Raw genomic sequence first — 23,818 nt, 5'->3', positions numbered from 1 at the left:
GGAAGGGTGGCCACAGCTCCTCGTGAATGCAGTGCTTACTGTTCCTGCGCTCGTCTTTGGGCGTCGCACGAGCCTACTCTTAAGCGCCGATATGCGCCTACGAGATGCGCGGAACGCCCCGCAGTACCCCATGCCTGGTGGGACCCGTAGGATTGCTGACAAAAGATGCCAGACGATTCGTTAGATTGTGAGCCTCGTAGTATCTTGCTGACATGAGCGCGCGATTGCCAAGACTGCGAGCTCCAGGGAATCTCGGCCCTTCGGACATACTGGGGTTGTGATCCGCAATCACCAAAATGATCGTGTGCAGCCAGGCATCGACATGTCCAAGTGCCAAGTGGAAAGACAGTGCAAATTACTTGGTTCCGTGCGCTGAAGAAAGCTCTTAGATGTGGCAGTATCGTAAGAAGAAGGGATGTACTGAGCTTGACGTTAGTTTAGAGCTTTGTAACACAAGCGCTAAAACGAGTACCCAGTAGCGACGACGGCGCGGTGTGCGCCACGCGCGCGTTCCCCGCGGTAGATCAGCCAGGATATAGCCGCCGGACGCGTTTTCCGCCGGCTGCGCGCTTACACCCCGGCACGGAACAAGGCCGATCGCGATAGCCGTCTTGCGCGATGTTTGGCGAGCTTGAGTTGCGCTGCCGCGCGATAGATTGTTCCAGAGGCTCTTGCTGCATCTTCTGGAAACCCAGGTCCACAAGGTCGGTGAATCGCGTGCATCAGGGCACGCCTGAAATTCTTATCTACGATCAAGCGATTCAACAAGTAGACTTCGGTCGCTCATTACGACCGTAAGGAGTGTGCTCAGAAGTGAGCTCTTCGCCCCCAGTGTCGGACTACACGGGGAGCTTTCGGCAACCTTCCTGGTCAACAAGACGAAATGAAGCTGTCAACTGCTCGAAACGACCCTCTGCCGGGCGGGAGGTTTCAGGTTTTGCAGGCGCATTCGCGTTGCATGCTTGCTCCGCTCAAGACATCGAAACAGGCGTTGGATCTTACGATTGAAAGGATCTTACGATTGAAAGGCCACGTGTGATGGGCCCCAGCAGCCCCCAATGATGAAGAACGTGGAGAAGACACCTGTTCCACTTGCTTTGGTGAGAATTTTAACAGGCGTAAGCGTGTTTCTCGCGATCCTTCCGACACTCAGTACGTTCATGTCCTTACACGGCGTTGCTAGAGCCGTCAGTCATTACGGCAGTTTGATAGCAGAACAGCTACGTCACGGAGCTGAAATGGCGTTCCGCCCTGGAGAAGACTGCGACGTGAAGAGCCCCCAATGATAGATTGGCATGGTGTCTGAGTGAATCGTCGGCGTCTTTGCGCCTCGCCTGCCCCTGCACTACGGGCATCGAATTAAATTGTCCAAATCCACAGTGCGGTCGCACAGATGCAGGTGCTCCGGGGGGCCATGTGCAGAACGTTGAGCCGTTCCCGTTCAGGTCACTGCAGGGCTTCAGTAGACGAGCGTCATGCCCGGACTGCAAGGCGAGTGGTCACAGCGCTGCGATGCAGCTCGAAGACGCCCTGAGTTGAGTCGGGCACGGAGCAATTCCAATACCAGAGCTTGAAGGTTCTTATACCCAAACGGCCAAGCTGACAGTAATACGCAGTGTATATCCGACGACCAGTGAGCGCGGATGCTCGTTATATCAGTGGCCGGTAACAAAGGGTGGGCAGCGATTTGCAGGCCATCACTGCCCAATAAAGAAGGCGGGGCTCAGAGCTGAACATGCGCCCTGCTGTGTACCCTCCGTGATGCAATGGGCTAGAAGGCCCAATCTCGAACTGCGACGTGAAAACCGAAAACGACCGGTGCAGGTGGGGCATGTCTCAGTTGACGGGTGTGGTCGACTGGCAGTGGTGGGACACTCTTCTTTCAATGATGCACTAGCCGGAGACTCAGTGCCGAAGAGAGAGATGAGGGACGGTCCGCCAATGCGGCGATGATCGAGTAGCCCGCATACCCGTACAGTCATGTGCTTTCGCCCGGCAGCAGACAGCCAGCAGCCCGTCTTTGACAACTTCGCGTCAATGGACAAGCGGGAGCGCAGGAATGGTGATAGCCGGCAACGGTGAAAGCCACCAGTGAAGATTGCACGTTCTCCTGGGGGCAGACAAAAGCAGCAGCTCGGCGCATGCGGATCCACGCAGTCGGGTTAGGCAGCATTGATTGCCGTGTACAAAGGCCAGCCCATGGTGGACGCTCGAAGCGGAACAAGACGCGCTAGGCGTCAAAGCGCATTTGAAATTCGCAGCAGATAAGGGGTTAGCGTGGCGCGTGCCGGTGGTGAATGTGGAGGGCATGTGCATCTCTCGGGGAGTGAAGGTCCCTGCCTGCCGCGGACGGACCGACCTTGTGCTGGCCCGCAAGCGAGCTACCGACGCCCGCGGAACGACGTTAAGCTTCGCAATCGCAGGACACGTTGTGTGAAGGCTACATGAGTGCCGCAGATCTATTCCTATTGGACCCTCAAACAGACGCTGCCGTGGATGTAACTCAGCGTCTGCGCCTCCTTCGTTTGAAAGGGCGCTCGTCGGTCTGCAGCACGCACGACATGCTTTGCAACAGCCGCCCCGCCGCGCTGCTGCGGAACTGCTAAAAGCGACACCGCAATATAGCCAGCACAGCAGACGGTGCGTCTAATAACTATTGACGGGGGATGGGCTGGTGGCGACGTTTGCCGTGCCGTGCAGACGTGCATGCATAAGCGCCAGCGCCCAAAATGCCCTCACCCTACTGGCTCTCATATGCGCTTGAGCAACATCGCGCATCTGCAGCAATCTGCTCAGACAGAAGGTGGTCCGCGACCCTTGCTCGGGGGGCGGGTCGCGCACGCTGGGCTGACGGCTGACGTCCCGTACGCGCGCTTGCACGCGAAAGACATTGTGTATGGACGACGAGCGCGAGCCTGCCTGTGTCTGTGTCAGGCAGCATGGACCGCCCCCGCTGTTGCGCCCGAGCCGTTTGTTTGCAAATCTTGCAGGGTTGCTTTGGGCCCTGGTCGTCAGCATCACACTCACGGGCTTGATGTACCTCCGACTATGAGGGGGGAAAGGACAATTGCATTATGACGATGCTACAGCCGAGTGGCTCTAAGTCGCTGTTCCTGTCTACCTTTGACGCCGCGCATGCTTCCTTGCCTGCCAAGTCACATAATAATTCCTCCCATGCGCTTTGTTGTAGCGTCCATACCCTACCAAAACGCCTGTAGAAAAAGTTCTCAATCAACGAGCCCTCCCAGACCTGATATTGTTCAAAGCCCATGGGGGCTGTGGCCAAAGTCTGCGTTTGAGAACCGCGAATAGCGGGCTTCAAACACGCCTCCATCGGCACCCTGTTGATGTCTTGAGCCGAAAAGGCCCTGCTCGGCTGGGTGGAAGCCAGTGTACATTTCCGGCTGCGGCGAGGGTAGATAGGACTGCGGGAGAGCGGGACTGGATTGCATTGACCGGCTCCGTGCAATCAAGGTGGGCACGTCAATTTCGTTGCGTCTCGGACAGCCACCCTGGACATCATGTCTGTGCCTGACTTAGTTAACTAGGTTTCGGTTTGAGTTCTGAAAGATCATACCTGTTGAGTGTATCTTTGCGCGCAAATCGCTTGCCACATAGCTCACATTGATGAGGCTTCTCGTGCAAGTGAACGCTGTTGATGTGGCGTTGAAGATCTGTCTTCCTCTCGAACTTGTTGTCGCAATCATCGTAGGTGCAACGGTGATCTCTTTGACGATTAGGATCATGGCGCAACATGTGAGTCTTCTTGTTGTATGCGCGGACGAAACCGCAGCCACAGATCTCACATCTGAATTTTGCCTCTGCATCAGGGACCTTGGTTCGACGAGAATGCTTACGACGAGCAGGAGAGATCTTACTGTCGCTTTGCGAAGATCTGGGGCGTCTGCTGTCAGGGGAAAGTTGCCCTGTAAACTCGGCCTTGTAGGAGGGTCCAGATGTGCTGTCACTCTCGTAGGGAGACATTGGGGACCCATATGCCCCTTCGTATGGTGTAGCGTTGGTCAGCCGCTCCGGTGCAACTGTGGCGGAGAATTCATTGTCGGCAGCCCAAGGTGCACTGCTCTCCATTTTGATGGCAGGGAAGCTGTGCTCTGAGCCATCACCTGAGAATACAGACATCTCCCGATGTGATGATGTGGACGATCGATGGGATGAGTGGTATTCGGGCCACAGCATGCTCGATCTGTTGTCGGGGCACACTGGATGATCGTATGCTCCAGAAGTCCATGGGTTGACGATAGGCGCCGAGGGCATTGAGGACGTGCTATTCCAGTCCTGGCTGGGTCGTGAGGACGAGAACATAAGTCTGTCTGCGGACGTAGGGAACGCCTGAGAATATTGATACAGCCCTAGTCCATCAACTGGATATCTTGCTGGTTCCGTATCGCTTTGAGCTGGAGAAGGATACGCAGGCGACTGTAGCATGGAGGCCGAGTTGGATACTTGATTGAAAGGCGTCAAAGGCCCTGTCTGGTCTCGAGAGTTCATAGAGGTGGACAACGATTGCACTGACACTATCGTAGTGCAGTGTGTGGATGTGGAGGTGTAAGTAGTAGATAAAAGGCAGTAGTACAAGCTGTGGAAACAAGTATGAGTAAAGCTTGGTGAGTGTGCAGGCAATGGGCGTACGAGGCACGGGATATATCTGAAGAACGGGCTAGGTACAACCCTGGCAGGCTCGAAGAGAACTACGTTTTGGTACTACTGAGGCGGTGCGTCTACTAGCATACCCAGATAATGGGGACTGAAACGTGAGAGTGTGAGGCAGATTCGGAGATTGTACTGAAAAGAGGCGGCGCTGCCAGACCAGGCATGAGCAGGCGCTTGCCGCCCGCGCATGTTTTCTGTGCGGTGCGCGCATGGGGCCGTGTCTTGTTCAGGGCTCAGAGCTGTACAGTGGGGACATGCACACCAGCAGGGATCTGGGCTAGGCGTTGACCGACAAGGGTAGATCCTAGCAATTGGTGGCGTGTGGGTCGTGTTGTGAACTCATCCAAGCTCTCGGGAGCGCCCGCGGGCCGAGCACAAATCATACGAGGGTGCACCGGTGACATTGACGCGATGAGCACGACCCCTGCGCTTTGATGTCTACTGTGAAATAGGTCCAATTGAAAGAGGCTTCGATGGGCTGCGCAGATCGCGAGTGATAATCAGCCCGTAGGACTCCGCTTTGTATGCTGCCATATCTTGTCAAGAGGTTCAGCTTTGAGGTCGCTTGAACAAGGAGGCCAACGCACATTATTTGATGCGACGCGCTGTATGGTCTGGATGTAAGACATCCACGGCTCGCTATCAAATTTGCCCTGTCCCGCTCAACAAATGTTTTATTATGATATATCCTCTGTTTTACCGGGCTTGAATAGGCCAAGCTTGGGGGTGAGAGAAGCTCACGGCTTGGAGAAATGGAAGCCATGGCCATTAAGTGGCCACGGTTGCTTCGCGCTGCTCTTGCAGCTGTGACACGATGGACGTGAGTTCCTCGACCTGCATGCTGAGCTTGGAGACCAATATTTTTAGTTGCTGATCGGGGTCTGTTGGTCCATCTCTAGCCCGGGGTGGACAGAACTCGGGTGCTCTGCCTGATGAACCGTTGCTTCCGCCCGAAGAAGCCCGAAAGCCTGCAGCTAATGATTGAGCAGGCTGGATAGATGACCGAAAGAACCCTTTTCTTATCCTTGCGGCTTCGGGTCCAGTCATTGACAACGCTCCAGAGTTACGCCCCTGGGAACTGAATAGTTGTTCGTAAGTCCATATGGCTCCCACAAATGGTAGATGAGTTGCTTTGAGGATGACAATGCGAGCACTCCGTAGTCTCTCTGAAGGCAGTACTAGCCTGAGTGGACGAAGGAGAAGCGGGATGAGGTTCTGGGTGCCCTTGTCAGCCTCATGCTAAGGTCGAAGACAGGGCAAGGAGTCTCCTTGGACACGTGGAAAGCTTTGGGGTTTGAGAATCTGCCTGAGCGGCAGTTCAAGGCTTGCACCAGGGAAACTGGTCCCCTTGCAAACCCAAACCCCACAAACCTGCCTTTCGCGTCAAGATGACGGCCAGCAGCGGGTGGGCCAGAAAACTTCTGCTGCGGCAGAAGGCTATGTTGACTGGTGGGTGCCGGCGCTTAATTCCGTTTCACACGACCGGAAGCGGTTTAGGGCGTGATGACTTACCAACGGTGGAAGGTAATATGTTAAGCGATTTGACGAAGACGCTTCAAGTACGTAGACGGAATAACTGTCGCATTTGTGATTAGTATTCTTGCATCATAGTAAGTTGCATATCGACGTACATGAACAAGTATTCGTCACGTGCATGGTCGAGCACCTGCAAACGTTAGCCTTCACGTCCCGCTTGCCTGTGGGCTAACTAAGCCTAATGAAGATCATCGAGAAGAGCTCTAACAGCCCCAAGACAGATGCCTCAAATCCAACAGCTCGTCTACGCGGCAACAGCCTTAGAGAGACTGCGCAAAACTCATAGTCTCGCACTGTAACAATGGTGAAGTCGATGGTAACCCATACTGGCTACTGCGACAAGCTGACTGCGGCTGGGGTGAGGCGGTGCTGCCGCCCGAGTGGCTTCCCATAACGCCGCCATTAGCGCACATGAAGGCGCTTAAGTCAGGCGGTCTTTGTACTTGGCCAGCCGGACATGTGGAGATTCTAAGAATTATCCGACATACCTTGCTTAAGCTGTTGGATAACAGCGAAACCAGCGAAGTGATTAGAAGGATGTTTGTTAGCGCCACAAAGATGAGCTATCAGGCTGGTTAGCGAGAAGCAGACATTCAGGGATCGACAAACAGACCATGACGGGCGGACCAAAATATGGAGATCTTGCATGATTGTCAGTTTGCGTTTCATGCTCTCGAAGCGTTGCCCTACATCTGTTGCGCCACGTCCTAGGATGATCAGTCAATAAACTCAGCCACTGTTGCTTTCATTGATGCACTCACAAAGCCCAAGTACGAAGAACCAAAAAAGACCTTGATGAGTATCCAGCTCTGCGATCTCGTCAGCTCGGAGGAACTTTGGTCTGCATTGATGGTACCGACCATTTCGCTGGGTGTGTAAGTTCCCCTTGCGAGTAACACAAACGTGGTGAGGAATCCTGCAGGTCCAAAAAGTAAGCCATGGACCTGACAACTCGGCATCGGAATATTCGCTGACCAAGATACAGGATGACGACAAGAGACAAGAATTTGACAAAGTCTTTCGTCTGTGTCAACCGGAATTAGCTCATCCGATCTGGCTTAGCTACTGATCAACCCACTGACCATCTCCTTGAGGCATGGGATCTGTGAACCAAGTCAGTCAACTCACACAGTCACTGATGGGTTGCGACAGTGCAGATCATACCAACGTCCCGAAATAAGGATTCAGACTCAGTAGCGCAAAAATGCGAGGCACGAGGAAAAGAGCTTCTAGGCCGAGAACGTCGTACGCAAGGTCTAGGGTCCCGCGAGAGGCTTCCCCCTTTGTAGAGAGACCCACGATTCCTGCGCACAAAACGTGAGCAAAGACACGCTCTGTTTTGATACTATGACTTACGAAGTGCACAGAACACGATGCCAATCAGGACGATGCTCTATTCCCTTGTCAGCCGCGTTCGGATTCATGGCATCTACTCACCAGATCCCACGCTCCCCAAAGCCCGGCCGTATAGAAGCTCACTTGTCCCGCGTCATGAAACTCTCCGAACTCATCGTAAGCGAATCCCGCGATCCAAACATAGAGCAATGCCTCGGCGGATGTTACGTGAGAGGAACTCCGATGGGTGAGGACAATATAGTACAGGATGAGGAACATCGCGAAGTAGAGAGTCTCATAGATCTTCAAATACCTTGGCACTCGAAGGCGGCAAACTGTACAAGACAAACGATGTCAGCAAAAGCAAGATGTTGGAGCCATCCTATGTACAAGGGTTCAGAGAAAGTGGGTGTGTTCGCGGGCATGCAGGCGTGAGTGTTAAACGCTCGAATTAAGCCGCCTTGAGACTACAATGTGATCCACGTCTCCGGCTGGAAGAGCTCATCGAGGCAGTGCGACACGGCTTCTGAAGATATCATGGGAGACACTCACACGGATCGGCTCTGCGGCGGTTGTAGAGCTTTGGCTCCTTCACTGAGTTCACTCCGAGAGTATCCCAGAACACGATGTCACCCTGAGGTGAGGATGGTAAGGACTCTGCCAGTTTGGAGATTAGGACTCACTTACCCTCCACAAACCGTCGATGATCTTCTGAACGGGGCGCTGTCTGAGGAACTTCTTGCTATCCGACACGGCTGCAATTTCCAAGGCACTCAAATTCTCAAACTGGGCGGTGAATTCGTCGATCTGGCCTGATGAAGCCATACCGCCATGAACGCCATCCGTTCCAAAGTATGAAGAGGTACGTCCATCATCAAGAAGTGCGCTTCTTTCAGTAACAGGCGCAATCCCATTCTCCTGCTCACGCCCTATATCCGAATCGCGGTCGCGAGTCGATGCGGACGGCTGTATCTCATGCAGGAGGAAATCTATTGTGTCGCGCTCGGTGAGGTTGGTCAAGAATTGCCAGGCTACGTATTCGCAAGCATATCCACGGGCTTCGTTAACGCCAGGTTCGTCGCTCGATTCTTCCAGCGCGGCAAAGTGGGCCTTCAAGGCTAAGAGTGCGTGCACGATAGCTCGGTGGTGACAGCTTTCGGTAAGATATAGAATGAGGGGTGTCAAGGTGCGTGCGGATGCTGCGGTGCGGAGCTCTTCGAAGCTATGGGGGAGTGTGATGGCCTCGACGATGTAACTATAGCCTTGCGATTAGCACGGCTCTTGCGATACGATAGGGCAGACCGGGTCGTCGCGAACAGCAGCTACATGAGGTGGTGCATGGAGCAGTTGTTTCGAATTACGCACAAGGAAAGTTTTCTCACAAGCTCTCCCAAGTCGTCGGTTTCGTCAATCCGTGGCACGTCTATGTCCTGGGGACCTGCGTGCCATCGCGGCATAGGTGACGGAGACATGATGTCTTACGAAGAACGGATGCCACCCTCCACAGTGTGCGATTCGACACTGGAAATCTTGCAAACGTCCTGTCACGTATTCGTTCAAATGGTATACAGTGTGTTGGCGATCGTGCCAAGCTTGATCCTTCTGGACGCGATGACGCTAGTCCGCCGCGGCTTCCCCACATCACGTCCGGCGTCCGCCATGAGTCAGTGTTCTCTATCTCTCCCCTCACACACTGTCTCCAACCCCAATTGCTCGCCTTGATCCACTATCCTTGCTAACAACTTCACGCACTGACCCTTCAGTTGCCTTTCATTCGCCACAGCGCATCTTGACCCACAAGTATTGGTCGAGCGTACCTTCCATCACTGAGTTTCGCTCAGCATACCATGTTCGTGGATGCACAGAATTCTGCTTGCTTCACATGATGGCCCATGCTGCCGATTTCCATGGGGACCAATTGCGACTGAGTGCATTTCTTCGGGTTATGGGAAAGGTGCCTGAACGACCGAAACGTCTTCGGCGAAACAGGCAAGCGCAATGGCCACTAACGGATGAACACGATCCCGTCAGAGGAACTCACTTTTCGCTCGCAATGCCGGCACTAGCGGTAGAACCAGTGCCAGATGATAGCGCAGGCCTACCCGACGATTCCATGCCGGAGCCTGAGTCAGGTGGTAGAATACCCGCAAGGTTAAATACGGCCAAGGCCAACAACGTATCACAATCTGTGTCCGCATTAAGCGCCAATGAGCCTTTGGATATATATGCGCGAAAAGGTTCGCATGCGGAGCAAGTAAATGTACATACTCCCAAAGCATCGTCAGCGGTCAAACGAAAGACCAAGGTCATCTACACCGCCAAGAAGAAGCAGATGAAGCAGCCCTTGGGGATTCTAAACGCCCGGCAAAAGCATCCACTCGTGTTTGTGCGAGCGTCGACGGAAGATGGTCTGCCTTTGCCTGGTGTAAGGACTTGAATTTTGGAGCCTCCAAAGAATGCTAGATACGGCTAATGATGCTGTGACAGGATGCAGATGTCGTGTCGGTCGGCTTGATGGAAGAGCTTGACCCCATTCAGGATACTCAGCTTGGCCGCCCGCCGGCTCAGTTGAACACTGTACGAGTTGGTTCTCACGTCAGTCCATTGAACGTTTCGAAGCAGTCCAGGTTCGTTCCCACGGCCAAGAATGGCCCGCAGCAATCAAAGAGATCAAGACTACCTGTAGATCGTATCTTCACTTTCTCGGACGCTCAAGCACCCAAGCGTCGCCACGGACGCCTTCGATTGCCTAGCTCAAGCTCGCTATGTGATGGGTTCGAAGGCTATGAATTGTTGATTCCGGCGCCGAAAGTGCACAGCCGAGGACGGCAAAAAGAGAGACTCGTGGGTATGTGAAGATACCCTAATTGGATTCACTACTGGATTACACTACATTTTTTCAACTCCAGACCCCCTCCCGTTCTACACTCGCAGGGCCACCGTTTCGTGCACCCATCAATTCTTTGGTTCGACCCGCGACTCTTACTTACATGTGTCCTTCCGATAGGTACGCCTAAAGCAGGAGCGAATGCCGACGAATCGAGAGGTGGGTTAGAGCTAGCGTCTGGATATTTCCCAGTGTCTTGTCCGATCGAACCTAAGTTATCAAAATCAAGCGGTACTATGTTGACCGAACATGGCTCTCAACTGGAGCTTGTACATCCTTCGGTTGAGACTGATTTGCGGAATTTTCGACACGATTCCCTTCCACTTCACCTTTCCGTCGAGGCCACTGTCCGGAGCCAGCTTGCCGGCATTACAGCTCCGTTGCGTGAAGAAGATGAGTTCCATTCTTCCAGCTTCGATGAAGGGTTGAATACATATCTCAGTCGGTGGGGCTTGGAGGAATCTTCCAGAAGCTCGGACTCCGGAGAGTCCGACCTACTAAATTCAAGCTCTGATTCAGATGGGGAGGAGACGGACTACTTCGGAGAAGCCATGTACAGGATGGACAACAGAGATGAAGGGGATTTCTGGTCACAGTACCCAGGACTCGATTGAGAGGACGGGAATTGTTGGCAAGAGACCCTCAATGTGAGTAGCTCCCAACTAGGATTCACCTGAGGCACAAATACTAACAAGTCTATCGAAGAGTACATATGCAATGAGCATTTACCAGAAGCATATTAAACAATATGTCCAATGCGGATGCGCACGATGAGTAATCAGCACCGCAGCATCTACCATATGCAATTTATTACCAACGTATGTCATCAGCTCGTCGAGGCAGGACTCGAATTATTCACCGTTCCGACACTCAATAAAGTAATTATAAATTATTTAAAAAACGTGAAATTCTTTCCGAAGCAGTGAAGGCCTGTCGGAGCCGACATAATTTCACTTAGTTGGAGAACGTCAACAGGCCCCCGACATCAGCACCGTACGCAAAGCTGACTTCTGGAGATGGTTCTGGAGGAAGAATAAACGCCCTACATGTAAGCAATATTGAATCAGCAAAGTATTCGGCATTTTCAAAACTCGGAGGCTTGAATCTGTCCGCAGAGGCCGCTGAGAGCGAACGACCGATTCCCGCTAGCCGTATGTGGCGATCGCGCGGCTCGCGCCTCTGTCGGAGCAGGCAACCACCGACCCCGAAGGCCCGATGCTCCTAGTATCCTTGCTCGCGACGTCAGAGAACAGGGGTTGAATGCACGAAATGTGCCAGTTCAGGAAAGCTTCGCTTTTACAGATGTGATTGTGGCAGATTAGGCCTTCCAGGCTTGGATACATAAGGGAGGGGGGCTAGGGCTGGGCAAAACTCACATAATCTTCTGAGCACTCAATACTACTTATTCAATTGAATAGGGATATATCGAATACCCCATTCTACATACTCTCGATCTTCAACTTCGAGAGTCATGAGCACACAGGTGAGCAGCTGCAGTTCGGTTGGGAGTTCCAGAACGTTGTGCGAAGAGCAAAATTGGCCTATGTGATGCCTTTTCTAGGACAGCATCCAAATATTCTTCTCACTATCTGCGTCAAGCAACGTATTCGTACTGAGCGCGAAAACGCACAGAATGCTAATAAACAGCTTCAGTCAACATCAGGTCCCTATCGGCCCACCACTTGGGCCCTTGGAGGAGTACCTAAGAAGAATGTCGATATCCCTGTTACAGCAGTTTTTCTGTTCTTGTATATCATTGGCGCAGCGACACATATGACAATCTTTCAATACAACAAGCGAAGAGGGCATAAATTTCTGTTCAACGGGATGATCTTCGGTGAGCTATGTGCCCGCTCTAGTTGAACCATTCACTGACTATCTTGCCAGGTTTCTGCATGGCACGAATAACAACCTGCACCCTGCGCATCGCCTCCATCTCCCTCCCCACCAACATCCGCCTCGCCATCGCCGCCCAAATCTTCGTCGCTGCCGGCATCCTCCTCATCTTCATCATCAACCTCATCTGGTCGCAGCGCATCCTGCGCGCACATCACCCCCTCGGCTGGCACCCCCTCGTCCGCTGGGTCTTCAACGCCCTCTATATCGTCATCATCTTCACCCTCGCTATCGTAATCACCGCCGTCGTTCAGAGCTTCTATACCCTGCGCCCGCGTACAAGGACTATCGATCGCGCGCTGCAGCTGTATGGCCAGACGCTGTTTGCCGTTGTTGCGTTTCTGCCGATTCCGATTGTCGCGCTGGCGCTGGCGCTATCGCGTGTGGGTAAGAGAGAGGTCGAGACGTTTGGAAAGGGCCGGCACAGGACGAAGATCGCGGTGTTGATGGCGGGCGCTACGCTGTGCTGTCTTGGGGCGGCTTATCGTGCGGGCGCATCTTGGATGAGTCCTGTTGCGCTGTCGCAGCCGGAGCCGGCAAGGTTCTATAGGGGGTGGTTCTACTTCATGAACTTTGGGCTGGAGATCCTGATTGTGTATATGTATGCGGTTATGCGGGTAGATCTGAGGTTCCACATACCGAATGGAGCGAAGGGGCCGGGCAGCTATCGGGTTGCACGCAAGAGCGAGGGGGATGTTGTGGATGTGGAGAGTTTGCGCGCACAAATGACAAGGAACAGCGTGGAGTCGGAAAAAGAGGAGGTCGACGAAGTCTAGGTAGTTGTCTCCGGAAACATTGATTTTGTGCAACGAGAATTGAGCGAGCATAGGGATGGCGTTAGGATTGAGCCGACTTTCAGGTCAGGCATGCATCTGTATTATAACTTAGACAACAGCATTGATAGACTTCACTAGGAAGACGTCCAGCACTCAGGATAATTGACAGCAACACCTCTCACACACACAATCGCATGAACACTTTGAAAGACTTATTTCACTTATGTAACATTGCTATTCATCAATTCGTCATCGTGGTATCATACTCATCTCCAGAATGTCATGCGGTTCCCAATCTCGCTCAGCATCAACCCCGCTGTAATCCTACTCCGTGCCGCAGCATCCTGGTTCTCCTCCGCTCTCCGCAACATATACAACAAGCAGTCCTCCAGCGAACCCCACACACTGTACTTGTACACACTCACATCACCTGCGTTCACTGCCCCATCCATGCTCTTGATTTCGCTCGCAAGCTTCATCGAGATCTCATCTGCCATACCCATCAGCTGCGCAAACACGAGCTTCTGCACGGGCTGCTTTCCGGTCGGCCGCGAGCGGAAGAGAGACATCGCGGTGTCGACGCTCTGTGTGTTGTGTGTTGCGAGCATGACCTCGGCCGTCCAGGGTTGCGCCGCCGTGGTGTGTGTGCCGCGGAGGAGCAGGTCGACGGCGGAATCGTAGGCGTTGTCGGTGTCGGGCTTTGTGTCTTGTATGATGCCTGCGCGATCGGGCTCGACGTAGATATAGGCGCCGCGGACGAGCTTGATGCCCATGGTGTAGCCTTTGGAGCTGGCGATGTTGAGGTGGGACTTGAGCTTGTCGAGGGAAGCTTTGAGGTACCTATGCGACTTAGTTGTCGAAGTCATGAAAGTGGAGGGTAAACTTACATCTGGTAGGTGTTGAATACCAGAGCGCTGCCATCAGTGTTGTATTTGGCCATTGCTTCCAGTGTGAGGTAGTCGATCGCAGGCTGGTGCAGCGACGACTCAGCATCCACCATGACCTTGACACCGCGCTGCTTTGCAAACTCGCACACCTCGAACATGCCCTCTTTTAGAGCCTTCAAGCCATCGATCTTGCTGGAATCCGTGTACTTAAAGTTCTGCATAGCTTGCACAGCTTTTGCGCCCGCTCCCGTGAACTTCACCGCGATGTAATCGCTCGAGCTGACCTGGGCGATGGTCTCAATATTGGACGCCACCCAGCTCTTCAACCCAGCATCTTCCTTCGCAGATGTAGAGTTTGTTTCATTACCGTCCAGCTTCGCTTCGCGTGCAAAAGAGAGGACTACGCCATTGATGCCCCGAGATCGAAGAGTGGCGATGTTCGCGGCAATCTCGGACTTGGACTCGCCGACACAGAACGCCTTGTAGAAGGTCCGTCGTATAGGCCATGATAGGATACGTGATGAGACAATTGCGCTGCTGTGTCTCCGGACGAAGCCAATGATTGCTGAGAGGAGAGGAGCTGGGAGTGCGGCTACAGAGAGGACGGATAGTGTGCGGACCAGGTCGGAGAGTGGTAAATCCTTGAACACTCGATTCCGTGGTTGTCTGTGTACCACGGGATGGGCAGATGTCTCTTTCCGGCTGAATGGTGAGGTGACAGGTGTGGTAGTCATCGGCGCACACGCATTAATGCGTGGTACACTCAAAGGCCGCGCCCGCGTAACTATTCGTGAAGGCATATTGTGAGTAGAAAGATAAATGACGAGCGAAAGAGAGCATTTGGCCTCCTCAAATATGTACCCGTGACATGTTGCGTAAACCATGATGCTATTTGCAACCAAAACATGAGCCGACGGAAGCCGCAGGTGGAGAACGATGTAGCATGCGCGCTAACCACGGTTAGACAAGTCGAGACCATGGTTCTCCGGTTTCGCCTCCAAATTACGCTGTGAAAAAGCATGCGTCCCTGTAATTCTATTCCAGTATTGTCTGATGCGTGGGGAGGTAACAGATTCGTGCCGATAGCGGACAGTGGATTCCTGCGCCTTTCACCGGTACTCGCGCAGCCGAGTTGCAGAGACTAGTGTGGACCCAACGCCGAGCAATCGCGTACTACCAAACTAGGCAATCGAGACACTTCTTCGACCTTTTGTTCGCGTGCGGCTCGCAGAACATCGGCCGACAGCAGGCACCCAGCCTCGATCCTCTGGAAAATATCCGCTGTGCTTTGCACGTATCGCTAACAACACATTTTCAATCACGTATGCTTTGGAGTTCACTGGATCTCGGCTTACCAGCTCGGCTTGACACTTCATTGAGGGGTACAGTCGTGACCTCCGGCCTTGAATCCGTTAGGTAAGTAAGACAACGCCAATCAAGAAACTACGTCCACACCATAACCATCCAAATGCCGCAGACATGCTGAACATGAGCCCATCGCGATCTCTTTTTTTCCTTCTCTAGCACACACTGTAGTGTCCGCACTTCCACTATCACAGCCTAAGCTCCTTCTGTCCCTTGAGCGGCCCTTTGCCTCTCATCCTTGCGCCTCCTGACCTTCCCCCATACCCTCCCAAACAACCTCCTCATCCTCCCCTTACCCTTCGTCAACGCAACCTGCTGCCTCTCTGCCGTCGCCGCCTCCGTTCGCGCGCGCGCCTCTTCTAGCTCCCGCTCAGCTATCCTTCTCGTCTTGCTGCCTACAGGGATGTCGTTGATCGTGGCAATACTCCCGATTACATCAGGCTTAGAGACAGGTACGCCAGGTACGATCGTGTTAAGACCATCTGGTATGGACTTGTAGGCGTTTGGGGGAGAGGGTGGAAGGGTGGGCATCGGTTGGGGTCCGGGCGAAGATGTGAGAGTTCGGATCCAGCGGTCGAGATCGGGACATATTGGCTCTCGCGTTTGTGCTGGCTCTGTAGATTCTTCAGCAGGGTGGATCGGAGCGTCGTCGTCGGTGTTCTCAATATCATCTGGACTGACGGTTGTCGGGTGATGCTGGCTAGACTCAGTGGCGTTTAATATGTCGCCGGCCTTCTCAATATCATCCGGACTTATGATTTTCGGATGCCCTTCAGGCATAGCGACGTTTGCTGTGTCGTCGTGCCCGTCTGTGCTAGGAGGTGTCGCGTGCGACGTTGCTTCCGCATCCTCGTTCGTACCATCATCGACGCCTTCAACGTTAATATGCGCTGGCATTTTGTTGTCGACCAGAGCATCTGCAGGAAAAGTGATGTACGAAGCCACAACACCCGCATCGCTAACGAGGTTTTGCGCAGGCTCACTTTCCAGTGCGGTGCGACTGGCATATGTTGCGCGCGAAACAGATCTGAAGCCAAAAGAGGCTGCAGGCCGTGGCAAAGAAGATCCAGAAATCGTATAATACGGAAAACTCCGCTTGGGTGTCAACATTCCCACGGTGCTGGCACTACTGGCTGGCCGTCGCCCCCTTGGCTGCGGGCTGTCATACCGCGTGTTGCGGACGCTTTTGATACTTTTAGCTCTCTCAGTTTTATCAGTAATATCTACCGGCATAGGGTAGGCAGAGGTCTTGCTTATATACACAGGCTGTTGCTTAAATCGAATTGGCTTGGGCAGTGGTGGTGGCTGATCCTCTGAGGGCTGACTGAGGCGAGATCTGTGTACTGTCAGTATGAAAAGCGCAAGCATGGTATCATTCCACTGACTTTGTCCTCATGCGTAAACTCTCACTCATCCACTCGTCCGGCAACGTCGCTCTGCTCAGCGGACGCTTTCTGAATCGCTGCACCTCAAGCTCATTCGGCTCCGCAGTGCTATCGTGCTGCTCAGTACCAAATTCTCTTGGACGGCTCACCAAGGTATTCTCCGCATCGCCAGCGTCCCGTTTCTTGCATTCCATCTCAAAGTAACGCTGTATCTCGTGCATGATGCAGTTTCCGATGTTTGAGCGCACAGTCGCGCTGACCTTGCGCTTAATCGTGACTCCATCTTCGATGGCGGTAATTTGGGGAGGGCATATATTTTGCAGTCTGTTGTCCGCATACCGATTCCGTAACGCCCAGCCGTTACCGACGAAGCTGTTGATTGTCGCACGGATTTCTTGCGCCGACTCAACAGCCAGGCCCCAGCCTGTCCTGGTGAGAACATCCAACAGATATGCTTTCACCGCTCTGTTGGTTGCATCGTCGCCGGGGAACGCGATGATAGGCGCAGACTCACCCTCCGGAGGGTGGTCTTGGACATCTGCATCGGTGTACACGAATTTATCGGTAGCTATGTCCTAAAGAACGAGTGCAAAGTCAGCGTAAGTCGAGTCAGGATCGTATATACCTCTACTAAGCAAGAAAGACCATCCACTTTATTCCGGGTGTCTGTACATTGTTGAGCATAGCTATTGGATTCAAGCTTCTACCACGATTCCTGGAGGCGGAGTATCTTGTTGCTGACGACATGATGATGATAATGTAGGGTGGGAAGAGGGTGGGACAGATAGATGATGTACGGAGGGATATGCAGAGGATATACAGAGGATGTGTAAATAATGGTTAGAAATGTATGGATGTTCTACAACGTTCGCGAGGTAAAATTTTCGACTTCATCTCATTGTTGCCCAGTGCACATGTCTATGGGTTTATTCAAAATTGTGTGGAGCCCGCTGAGGTTGGTAGCCCAACAACCCCAAAAGGCGGGTGTGATTGGGAAAACGTACACGCCTAGCTGTCAGCACCAAGATTGTCCAGAACGAAACCATGGAGATGGGAAGAACAAAGCCTCAACGTGCGGCGGCGAATGAGAGCCCGATAATTTCATAAAATACATTAGTACCCACGCTGCCCAGCTTTACATATCACAACATCCGAGAGCCATTGCGAATCCAGAATCTCTGAGCTCTTGATCCTCATCTGAGGATCTGTCTGCAGTATGGAATATATGAGCTGCCGCCGGTGCGCCTAGCAGCAAAGTCGTCAGCGAATGCAAAAGCCCGTAAGCTTGTCCACTTACACCTTCGAATTGTTCTACTGGGCGATACCCTTCTCCGGACCCGCAGCTGAGCTTGAACTTCTTGAACATGCCTATACTCGCGGATACAAAGTCAGCCGAGTCATAAAAGTGGGTTTGTGTACAAGTCGTCTTGTGTCTAAGACATAGCGACCTCGTACCGGGGAGGATCGTACTGTCTGTATCGTCGGCCTTGGTCCACATCAGTCGTGCTGTGCGCATGGCAACATACATAATGCCCGTAGCCCAAACGTCGATGGCTCTCGCGTCGAAGTGCTCGGTGATGTAGATCTCGGGTGCCATGTACGGCTTGCTGCCTTGCAATCCTTTCGAGCGATGACCTGTAGTCTCCCATGCGTACTGCACGCACTCTGCCATTCCGAAGTCCGATATCTTGAGACATCCTGTTGTCGTCAACAGTATATTCTCAGGCTTCAAGTCCCGGTGGGCAACGCCTGTCTCATGCATGAATGCAACGCCACGAACAAGTTGCTTAAACAAGCAATCTGCCTCTGTTTCGTCAAGCTTTCCTGCAGAGATGAGCAGCGCGCAAAGATCACCTGCAGCACAGAACTCCATAACTTGACACATGCGGCCATGGTCGTCGCTCAGAAGGTCTATCGTGTGTACTATATTCTTGTGCTGCAGAGTCGTTGCGATGCAGAATTCTGCTGATGCGCGCTTGTGGTATGCATTGTGTGATTCGTTGGCGCGTTGGCGGAACGCCTTTACAGCATAAGTGTATCCTTTCGGACCGTGGTGCGGATTGGGTTTGTACGCCATCTTGACTGTGGAGGACGAGCCCCATCCCAAGACCTCTTTGTAGCGACCGTATTTCGACTCGATTGTTCCCCCGCTTTCAGCCGTCGAGAAGATGTCGTAATCGATCGCCAATGGTACACGGTCGGACGGTATTGTCTGGTTGCCTTTCTTGATCCACCGGATAAACCGTGTTATGGTGCTGTCGTTGTCGTACAGGCGTACGGTATTGGCGAGGTGGTGCTCATGATCGCCATTGACGAGATATTTGATGCGATCGGGACTCTTGTTTTGCAGCAAGTTGGAGGTCGTAGGTGGGAAGGTGGGTCGATGCATTGGAGCCAGACTGATCGAACGAAGTCACCGTCAGGTACGGCTACCAGAGTAGACTGCGCTGAAAGTACTTCAACAAAGAGCACGAGCAGTGCGGAGCACTTGCGATAAGGCACTGCTTCGTTACGCAATACTGCTGGAGAATACCCCAAGATATAAGCAGTCGCAACTCATCGCTGGATACGGCTGTCAGCGATATGTTGAAATACGACTGCTGTGCGACCTTGTGAACTCGTCAATCAGGGCGATCCTCTGCGTAAGGGGTTCAATGTCGAGATGCGCATATATCGCTCAAGTTACGTATTAGAAATGGCCAGGAAAGGTATATCGCTTAGGTAACAGACAAGAATTGGCGAGTCGCGAAAAGATGCTGTGGTGTTGTTAGGCAGATTGTCGCACGTGTTGCCGTGGCTGGGAGCAAGGACCATGAGGGATATTCCCCCTCCTCCACACGGAATTGGTTCCTCTTCCTCGGAGACTTTGCTGTGACCAAAGCAACAACGGCACAACAAATAGATGTAGTAAGAAAACCGACGGATGGCGAAGTGACATGCATCTCCATGGGAAAGCATGTCGCGAATGACGGGATTGATCGCCTAGAAAAGCGACACGCAAACGATGTGCCTCAAGTTGTCGGACTCAAATGATGTCGTATGACAAGACCGAAACCAAGCACTTCCGTACTACTCTCGGAGACAATTATTTGCTGCTAAGAGGTTGATTCGTCTTGTACGCTGGAATTCTTTCGTCCGCGCAGGTACAGTGAGTTTCTCCATCTTTTTTGAAGCTAGATTATAGGATGACCTCGTGACGGATCCGTTCACATACAATACAGTCAAGGTTTTTGCGATTCCACTAGACAGGAAAGGGACATGCTGAACTTGATCCCTTCTTTGTTTCGAGCAGTCGAGGCATACATCGGGAGGTGAGGGAGGATGCCGCGATCCCATGGGCGAGGTTGCCTCGGCGTTAGCTCGCTCCGATGCCCCGCCACGAATCCCCCACACGTCGCAAAAGTTCATGTTCCCAAGAGCACCGACGTTCGCTGCAGCACGGTAGCCATGTCGCTCGATCGCTTCTTGGTGTTGCCAGATGGTAAGACTGCTTCCAAGAACATTGCTATGCATGCGCTGACTCAACTGCAGAGCTTCTGCTCATTTGGCATGACCATCGCGTGCCCCTGTTGCTGTCGGCCGTTTCCCTCGCTGTACTCGTACATCTCGCAATCTACTTTCGGAGTCGGCGCCACAAGATCTCAGCCTCGCCCGCACCTTCTTCGCCGATTGAGAAGAAAGAGATTGAGCTGAGACCTGAATGGCTACCAGAGAACACAACCATAGTCACGCCGGCGGTAAATGTGGACAATCGTGCAGAAGACAGCGTTGTGTCTGTACCAGTCGTAAAGGCCAAGAAGGGACCCAAGACGGTCAAGGGCAAGAAAGTGCCGAAGAAGCGCGCACCAGCTGCGGCTAACTTCAACCACAAGACGGACAAGATCCAGCCACTGGTCTTCTTCCAATCACTCTCCGGCACCACCGAGCGCTACGCCACCCAGCTCACAAAAGTCTTCACCGAATGGACTGCTGGTTGCGACCAGTCTATATCGTTTCTCGAACCTCAGATCCACGACCTATCCTACATCGAGTTCGACGACTTCTTCCTCAGCCCCCCAAAGAACGATTCGAGCGTGAAATACTTCTACATCATTTTGCTTCCTACATACAACATCGACACCGTCTTGGACAACTTCATCGAGAACCTCCAAGAAACGCACAATGACTTCAGAATCGACACTGCGCCGCTCAGCGGACTGTTGGGGTACTCGGTGTTTGGGCTTGGAGACAAGGAGGGGTGGCCAACGGAGGAGGAAGGCTTCTGCAGTCAGGCAAGGGAAGTGGACAAGTGGATGGCGAGATTGACAGCTAGGAAGAGAGCGTACCCCTTAGGCATAGGAGATGTCAAAAGCGACGTGGACACGCGATTGGGAGAGTGGCGCGTTGGTGTACAGGAAGCACTCGTGGAGCTGGCAGAAGGCAGAGGCCTGGGCGAAGGTGTTCCCGGCAGTGGCGATCCAGCTGAAAGTGACGAGGAAGATGAGGATGTTGCCGAGGACAGCGAAAGCGAGGGAGTATCCCCAAAGCCACGGAAAGCAGCGCGGGTAGACGATGTCGAAGATCTCGGCGGCATGGTGAAGTCTGATTCTGCCGACCCGATACCCGTCGACTTCACCACCTACAAGTCCAGGGTATCTAAGCCCGTTTCTGCGCCTAAAGAGATGGTCCCAGTGTCCTCCCCCACGCATGCCGCCCTCACAAAGCAAGGCTACAGCATTATCGGATCCCACTCAGGCGTCAAGATCTGCCGCTGGACCAAGTCCGCCCTCCGAGGTCGCGGCTCATGCTACAAATACTCCTTCTACGGCATCCAATCCCATCTCTGCATGGAAGCCACGCCATCTCTCTCATGCTCAAACAAATGCGTCTTCTGCTGGCGCCACGGCACCAACCCCGTGGGTACAACATGGCGCTGGATCACCGACGCCCCTGAGCTCATCTACGACGGCATCACCACCGCGCACTACAAGAAGATCAAAATGATGAAAGGCGTCCCCGGCGTCCGCGCTGAGCGCTTCGCCGAAGCCATGCGCATCCGGCACTGCGCGCTCTCGCTTGTCGGCGAGCCCATCTTCTACCCGCACATCAATGAGCTCCTCGCCATCATGCACAAAAACCGCATCTCCACCTTCCTCGTCTGCAACGCGCAGCACCCCGCGCAGCTCGCCTCCCTCATCCCCGTCACCCAGCTTTACGTCTCCATCGACGCGTCGAACAAGGACTCCCTTCGCAAGATCGACCGCCCCCTGCATAGAGACTTCTGGGAGCGCTTCTGCGCGTGCCTCGACATCCTCAAGCAGCGCCGCTTCGAGCAGCGTACCGTTTTCCGTCTCACGCTGGTCAAGGGCTTCAACATGGCCGAGGAAGCCCGCGGGTACGCCGACCTCGTCGAGCGCGCGCTCCCCGGCTTCGTCGAGGTAAAAGGCGTGACGTACTGCGGGACGTCAGCAGCGGGGTCCGCTGGCCTCACGATGCAGAACGTGCCCTTCTACGAGGAGGTCGCGGCGTTCGTTACATTGCTTGCGGAGGAACTCGCGAAGCGCAACCTGTCCTACGGCATCGCGGCCGAGCATGCGCACTCGTGCTGCGTGCTCCTCGCAGACTCGACGCGTTTCCAGAAAGACGGGAAGTGGGCGACGCGCATTGATTTCGAGCGGTTTTACGAGCTGAATGAGGGGTTGGTAGAAGGAACGAGGACGGATGCGGATGGCAAGGTGGTCGGGTGGCGGCCGGAGGATTACGTGGGGCAGGAGACGCCGGAGTGGGCGCTTTGGGGGAATGGGGGATTCGACCCGCGGGATGTGAGGGTTTGGAGGAAGGGGAAGGGGCCGAAGGAACAGGCTGGCAAGGATGCAAAGGTCGTGGAGATGTAAACGTGCGTGTTCACACAGTCGATAGTGGATGCCAGCCAATCTATTGAGCGAAATGTAGCGAGGAAATGGTATGGTATGTATGCTATGTACAATATGCTATCTATCTCGTCCGAGTCGTTCTTCGTAATCGTCGACCAGCTCGTATGCGGGCCGGAACTGGGGCTTTGGCGTGCCGTTGGGGGTGCTGGGTGCGGTGCCGTTCAGGGGCGGCTTTGCGGCTGCGAGGGCGGGGTTGGGATGCGTGTCGTCGGTACCGCCGAGGGAGGTGTAGCCGCGGTCGTAGAGCTTGCAGTAGGGGATGTTGAGGTGGCGGATGAACTGTTCCTATCTGTCAGCATATATCTTCGCACCGTGTCAGCATGAGCACCCACCGTCCAGATGTCGACGTAGTGCCAGTCTATGACGGGGTGTATGCGCATGAAGGCCGGCCACCCCGAGTCGGTGGGGTCAAAGTGTCTGAGGTGCTCGCCGTGCGGGTCTGTCCGCCGGGTGCCCACGAATATGGCCTTGACGGAGGGCGTGTCGTGCAGGTAGTCTGCGAACGCGGCTTTCATCGGCTTTGCATATTCAAGTAGCTGCAAGGAGTATGTCTTGACGGAGACTTCCACAAAGTCCTCGACCTCGTGGAAGGGGTGCGGCGCCTGGATGTAGACGCATTTGATCGCGGTGTGGGGATTGCGATTTGGGTCGGCGGGGCAGAGGCCTTTGCGGTGGAGGGCGCAGAGATAGAGGATTAGGAGGACGAGGCAGTCCTTGCCGCCGTTGTAGGCGAGAGAGAGCTCCGACAGGCTGCGATGCACACGTCAACTATGCTCTACTGTGTGACCCCGGGGATCATCGCGGGTAGTTCCTGGGGTTGCACGGCCACGCCTACCTACCTGTACTTGTCCAATGCCTCTTCTATGACGCGCAGGGAGATGCGCGTCTGCTCCTGCACGCTCTTCAGGCGGTCCGAGGCGGGCTGCTCGTCGAGGAAGGCCTGGATGCGGGCGTGGATGCGGGCGCACACGTCCGGGAATGGCAGCGGGGCATCGTGGACGAGGGGCGAGGCGGGCACTTCAACGTCGCGGGCTGAGGAGTCTCCAGCGGTCATTGCGCGGTAGCAGCACACTCGACATGAGAGCATACACTATACAGTAGGCTATGGCGCGGTGATGAGCGTAAGCACGAACAGTACACGGACGGGGACAGGCACGGAGGCACCAGC

General features: G+C 53.9%; 9 protein-coding genes across 9 annotated transcripts; 3 read left to right on the top strand and 6 right to left on the bottom strand.

Moving 5' to 3' along the window:
- Positions 1 to 3,260: 3,260 nt before the first annotated feature.
- Positions 3,261 to 4,446, bottom strand: CC84DRAFT_1213500 (uncharacterized protein; the record flags this gene model as incomplete). Its single annotated transcript, XM_018182541.1, has 2 exons — positions 3,261 to 3,525; positions 3,578 to 4,446. 2 exons carry the CDS (start codon positions 4,444 to 4,446, stop codon positions 3,261 to 3,263), a joined length of 1,134 nt encoding a protein of 377 aa, XP_018040505.1.
- A 993-nt stretch (positions 4,447 to 5,439) lies between these two features.
- CC84DRAFT_1213499 (uncharacterized protein) lies at positions 5,440 to 9,014 on the bottom strand (the record flags this gene model as incomplete). The annotated part of the gene is made up of 16 exons (XM_018182540.1): positions 5,440 to 5,886; positions 6,184 to 6,247; positions 6,303 to 6,337; positions 6,696 to 6,770; positions 6,821 to 6,848; positions 6,898 to 6,914; positions 6,969 to 7,016; positions 7,068 to 7,123; positions 7,183 to 7,231; positions 7,290 to 7,310; positions 7,372 to 7,511; positions 7,564 to 7,600; positions 7,645 to 7,877; positions 8,095 to 8,176; positions 8,230 to 8,797; positions 8,908 to 9,014. The coding sequence occupies 16 exons, from the start codon at positions 9,012 to 9,014 to the stop codon at positions 5,440 to 5,442; spliced, it is 2,007 nt and encodes a 668-aa protein (XP_018040504.1).
- A 581-nt stretch (positions 9,015 to 9,595) lies between these two features.
- On the top strand, positions 9,596 to 11,043 carry CC84DRAFT_1172603 (uncharacterized protein; the record flags this gene model as incomplete). The annotated part of the gene is made up of 3 exons (XM_018179988.1): positions 9,596 to 9,967; positions 10,030 to 10,390; positions 10,550 to 11,043. 3 exons carry the CDS (start codon positions 9,596 to 9,598, stop codon positions 11,041 to 11,043), a joined length of 1,227 nt encoding a protein of 408 aa, XP_018040503.1.
- A 934-nt stretch (positions 11,044 to 11,977) lies between these two features.
- CC84DRAFT_1084241 (uncharacterized protein) lies at positions 11,978 to 13,101 on the top strand (the record flags this gene model as incomplete). Its single annotated transcript, XM_018174044.1, has 2 exons — positions 11,978 to 12,266; positions 12,317 to 13,101. The coding sequence occupies 2 exons, from the start codon at positions 11,978 to 11,980 to the stop codon at positions 13,099 to 13,101; spliced, it is 1,074 nt and encodes a 357-aa protein (XP_018040502.1).
- Positions 13,102 to 13,332: 231 nt separating this feature from the next.
- On the bottom strand, positions 13,333 to 14,848 carry CC84DRAFT_1161138 (FAD-linked oxidoreductase). Its single transcript, XM_018177663.1, has 2 exons — positions 13,989 to 14,848; positions 13,333 to 13,941 (listed from the first exon to the last, which is right to left on the bottom strand). Exons 1-2 carry the CDS (start codon positions 14,720 to 14,722, stop codon positions 13,368 to 13,370), a joined length of 1,308 nt encoding a protein of 435 aa, XP_018040501.1. The 5' UTR covers positions 14,723 to 14,848; the 3' UTR covers positions 13,333 to 13,367.
- A 603-nt stretch (positions 14,849 to 15,451) lies between these two features.
- Positions 15,452 to 16,839, bottom strand: CC84DRAFT_466366 (uncharacterized protein). Its single transcript, XM_018186391.1, has one exon. It carries the CDS (start codon positions 16,719 to 16,721, stop codon positions 15,549 to 15,551), a length of 1,173 nt encoding a protein of 390 aa, XP_018040500.1. The 5' UTR covers positions 16,722 to 16,839; the 3' UTR covers positions 15,452 to 15,548.
- Positions 16,840 to 17,838: 999 nt separating this feature from the next.
- CC84DRAFT_466316 (putative serine/threonine protein kinase) lies at positions 17,839 to 19,467 on the bottom strand. The gene is made up of 3 exons (XM_018186390.1): positions 18,209 to 19,467; positions 18,036 to 18,106; positions 17,839 to 17,983 (listed from the first exon to the last, which is right to left on the bottom strand). Exons 1-3 carry the CDS (start codon positions 19,125 to 19,127, stop codon positions 17,852 to 17,854), a joined length of 1,122 nt encoding a protein of 373 aa, XP_018040499.1. The 5' UTR covers positions 19,128 to 19,467; the 3' UTR covers positions 17,839 to 17,851.
- A 718-nt stretch (positions 19,468 to 20,185) lies between these two features.
- On the top strand, positions 20,186 to 22,611 carry CC84DRAFT_1213495 (uncharacterized protein; the record flags this gene model as incomplete). The annotated part of the gene is made up of 2 exons (XM_018182539.1): positions 20,186 to 20,219; positions 20,270 to 22,611. 2 exons carry the CDS (start codon positions 20,186 to 20,188, stop codon positions 22,609 to 22,611), a joined length of 2,376 nt encoding a protein of 791 aa, XP_018040498.1.
- A 68-nt stretch (positions 22,612 to 22,679) lies between these two features.
- CC84DRAFT_1161134 (adenine nucleotide alpha hydrolases-like protein) lies at positions 22,680 to 23,801 on the bottom strand. Its single transcript, XM_018177662.1, has 3 exons — positions 23,490 to 23,801; positions 22,983 to 23,400; positions 22,680 to 22,929 (listed from the first exon to the last, which is right to left on the bottom strand). The coding sequence occupies exons 1-3, from the start codon at positions 23,702 to 23,704 to the stop codon at positions 22,708 to 22,710; spliced, it is 855 nt and encodes a 284-aa protein (XP_018040497.1). The 5' UTR covers positions 23,705 to 23,801; the 3' UTR covers positions 22,680 to 22,707.
- Positions 23,802 to 23,818: the final 17 nt, after the last annotated feature.

This window comes from Paraphaeosphaeria sporulosa, assembly GCF_001642045.1.
Source record: "Paraphaeosphaeria sporulosa strain AP3s5-JAC2a unplaced genomic scaffold CC84scaffold_2, whole genome shotgun sequence".
In the NCBI taxonomy this organism is placed as follows: Eukaryota; Fungi; Ascomycota; class Dothideomycetes; order Pleosporales; family Didymosphaeriaceae; genus Paraphaeosphaeria; species Paraphaeosphaeria sporulosa.
Note: the sequence above shows the minus strand (reverse complement) of the source record. Positions and strands in the feature narration are given on the sequence as shown.

Coding starts and splice junctions, on each gene's coding strand:
- CC84DRAFT_1161138 (XM_018177663.1), bottom strand. CDS start 14,722: ATGACTACCACACCTGTCACCTCACCATTCAGCCGGAAAGAGACATCT. Junction 13,942..13,988: donor GTATTCAACACCTACCAGAT/GTAAGTTTACCC, acceptor TAAGTCGCATAG/GTACCTCAAAGCTTCCCTCG.
- CC84DRAFT_466366 (XM_018186391.1), bottom strand. CDS start 16,721: ATGCTTGCGCTTTTCATACTGACAGTACACAGATCTCGCCTCAGTCAG.
- CC84DRAFT_466316 (XM_018186390.1), bottom strand. CDS start 19,127: ATGCATCGACCCACCTTCCCACCTACGACCTCCAACTTGCTGCAAAAC. Junction 18,107..18,208: donor CAAGGCCGACGATACAGACA/GTACGATCCTCC, acceptor CCGCGAGTATAG/GCATGTTCAAGAAGTTCAAG. Junction 17,984..18,035: donor CAGTAGAACAATTCGAAGGT/GTAAGTGGACAA, acceptor CTTTGCTGCTAG/GCGCACCGGCGGCAGCTCAT.
- CC84DRAFT_1161134 (XM_018177662.1), bottom strand. CDS start 23,704: ATGACCGCTGGAGACTCCTCAGCCCGCGACGTTGAAGTGCCCGCCTCG. Junction 23,401..23,489: donor GAGGCATTGGACAAGTACAG/GTAGGTAGGCGT, acceptor TGTGCATCGCAG/CCTGTCGGAGCTCTCTCTCG. Junction 22,930..22,982: donor ACTACGTCGACATCTGGACG/GTGGGTGCTCAT, acceptor AGATAGGAACAG/TTCATCCGCCACCTCAACAT.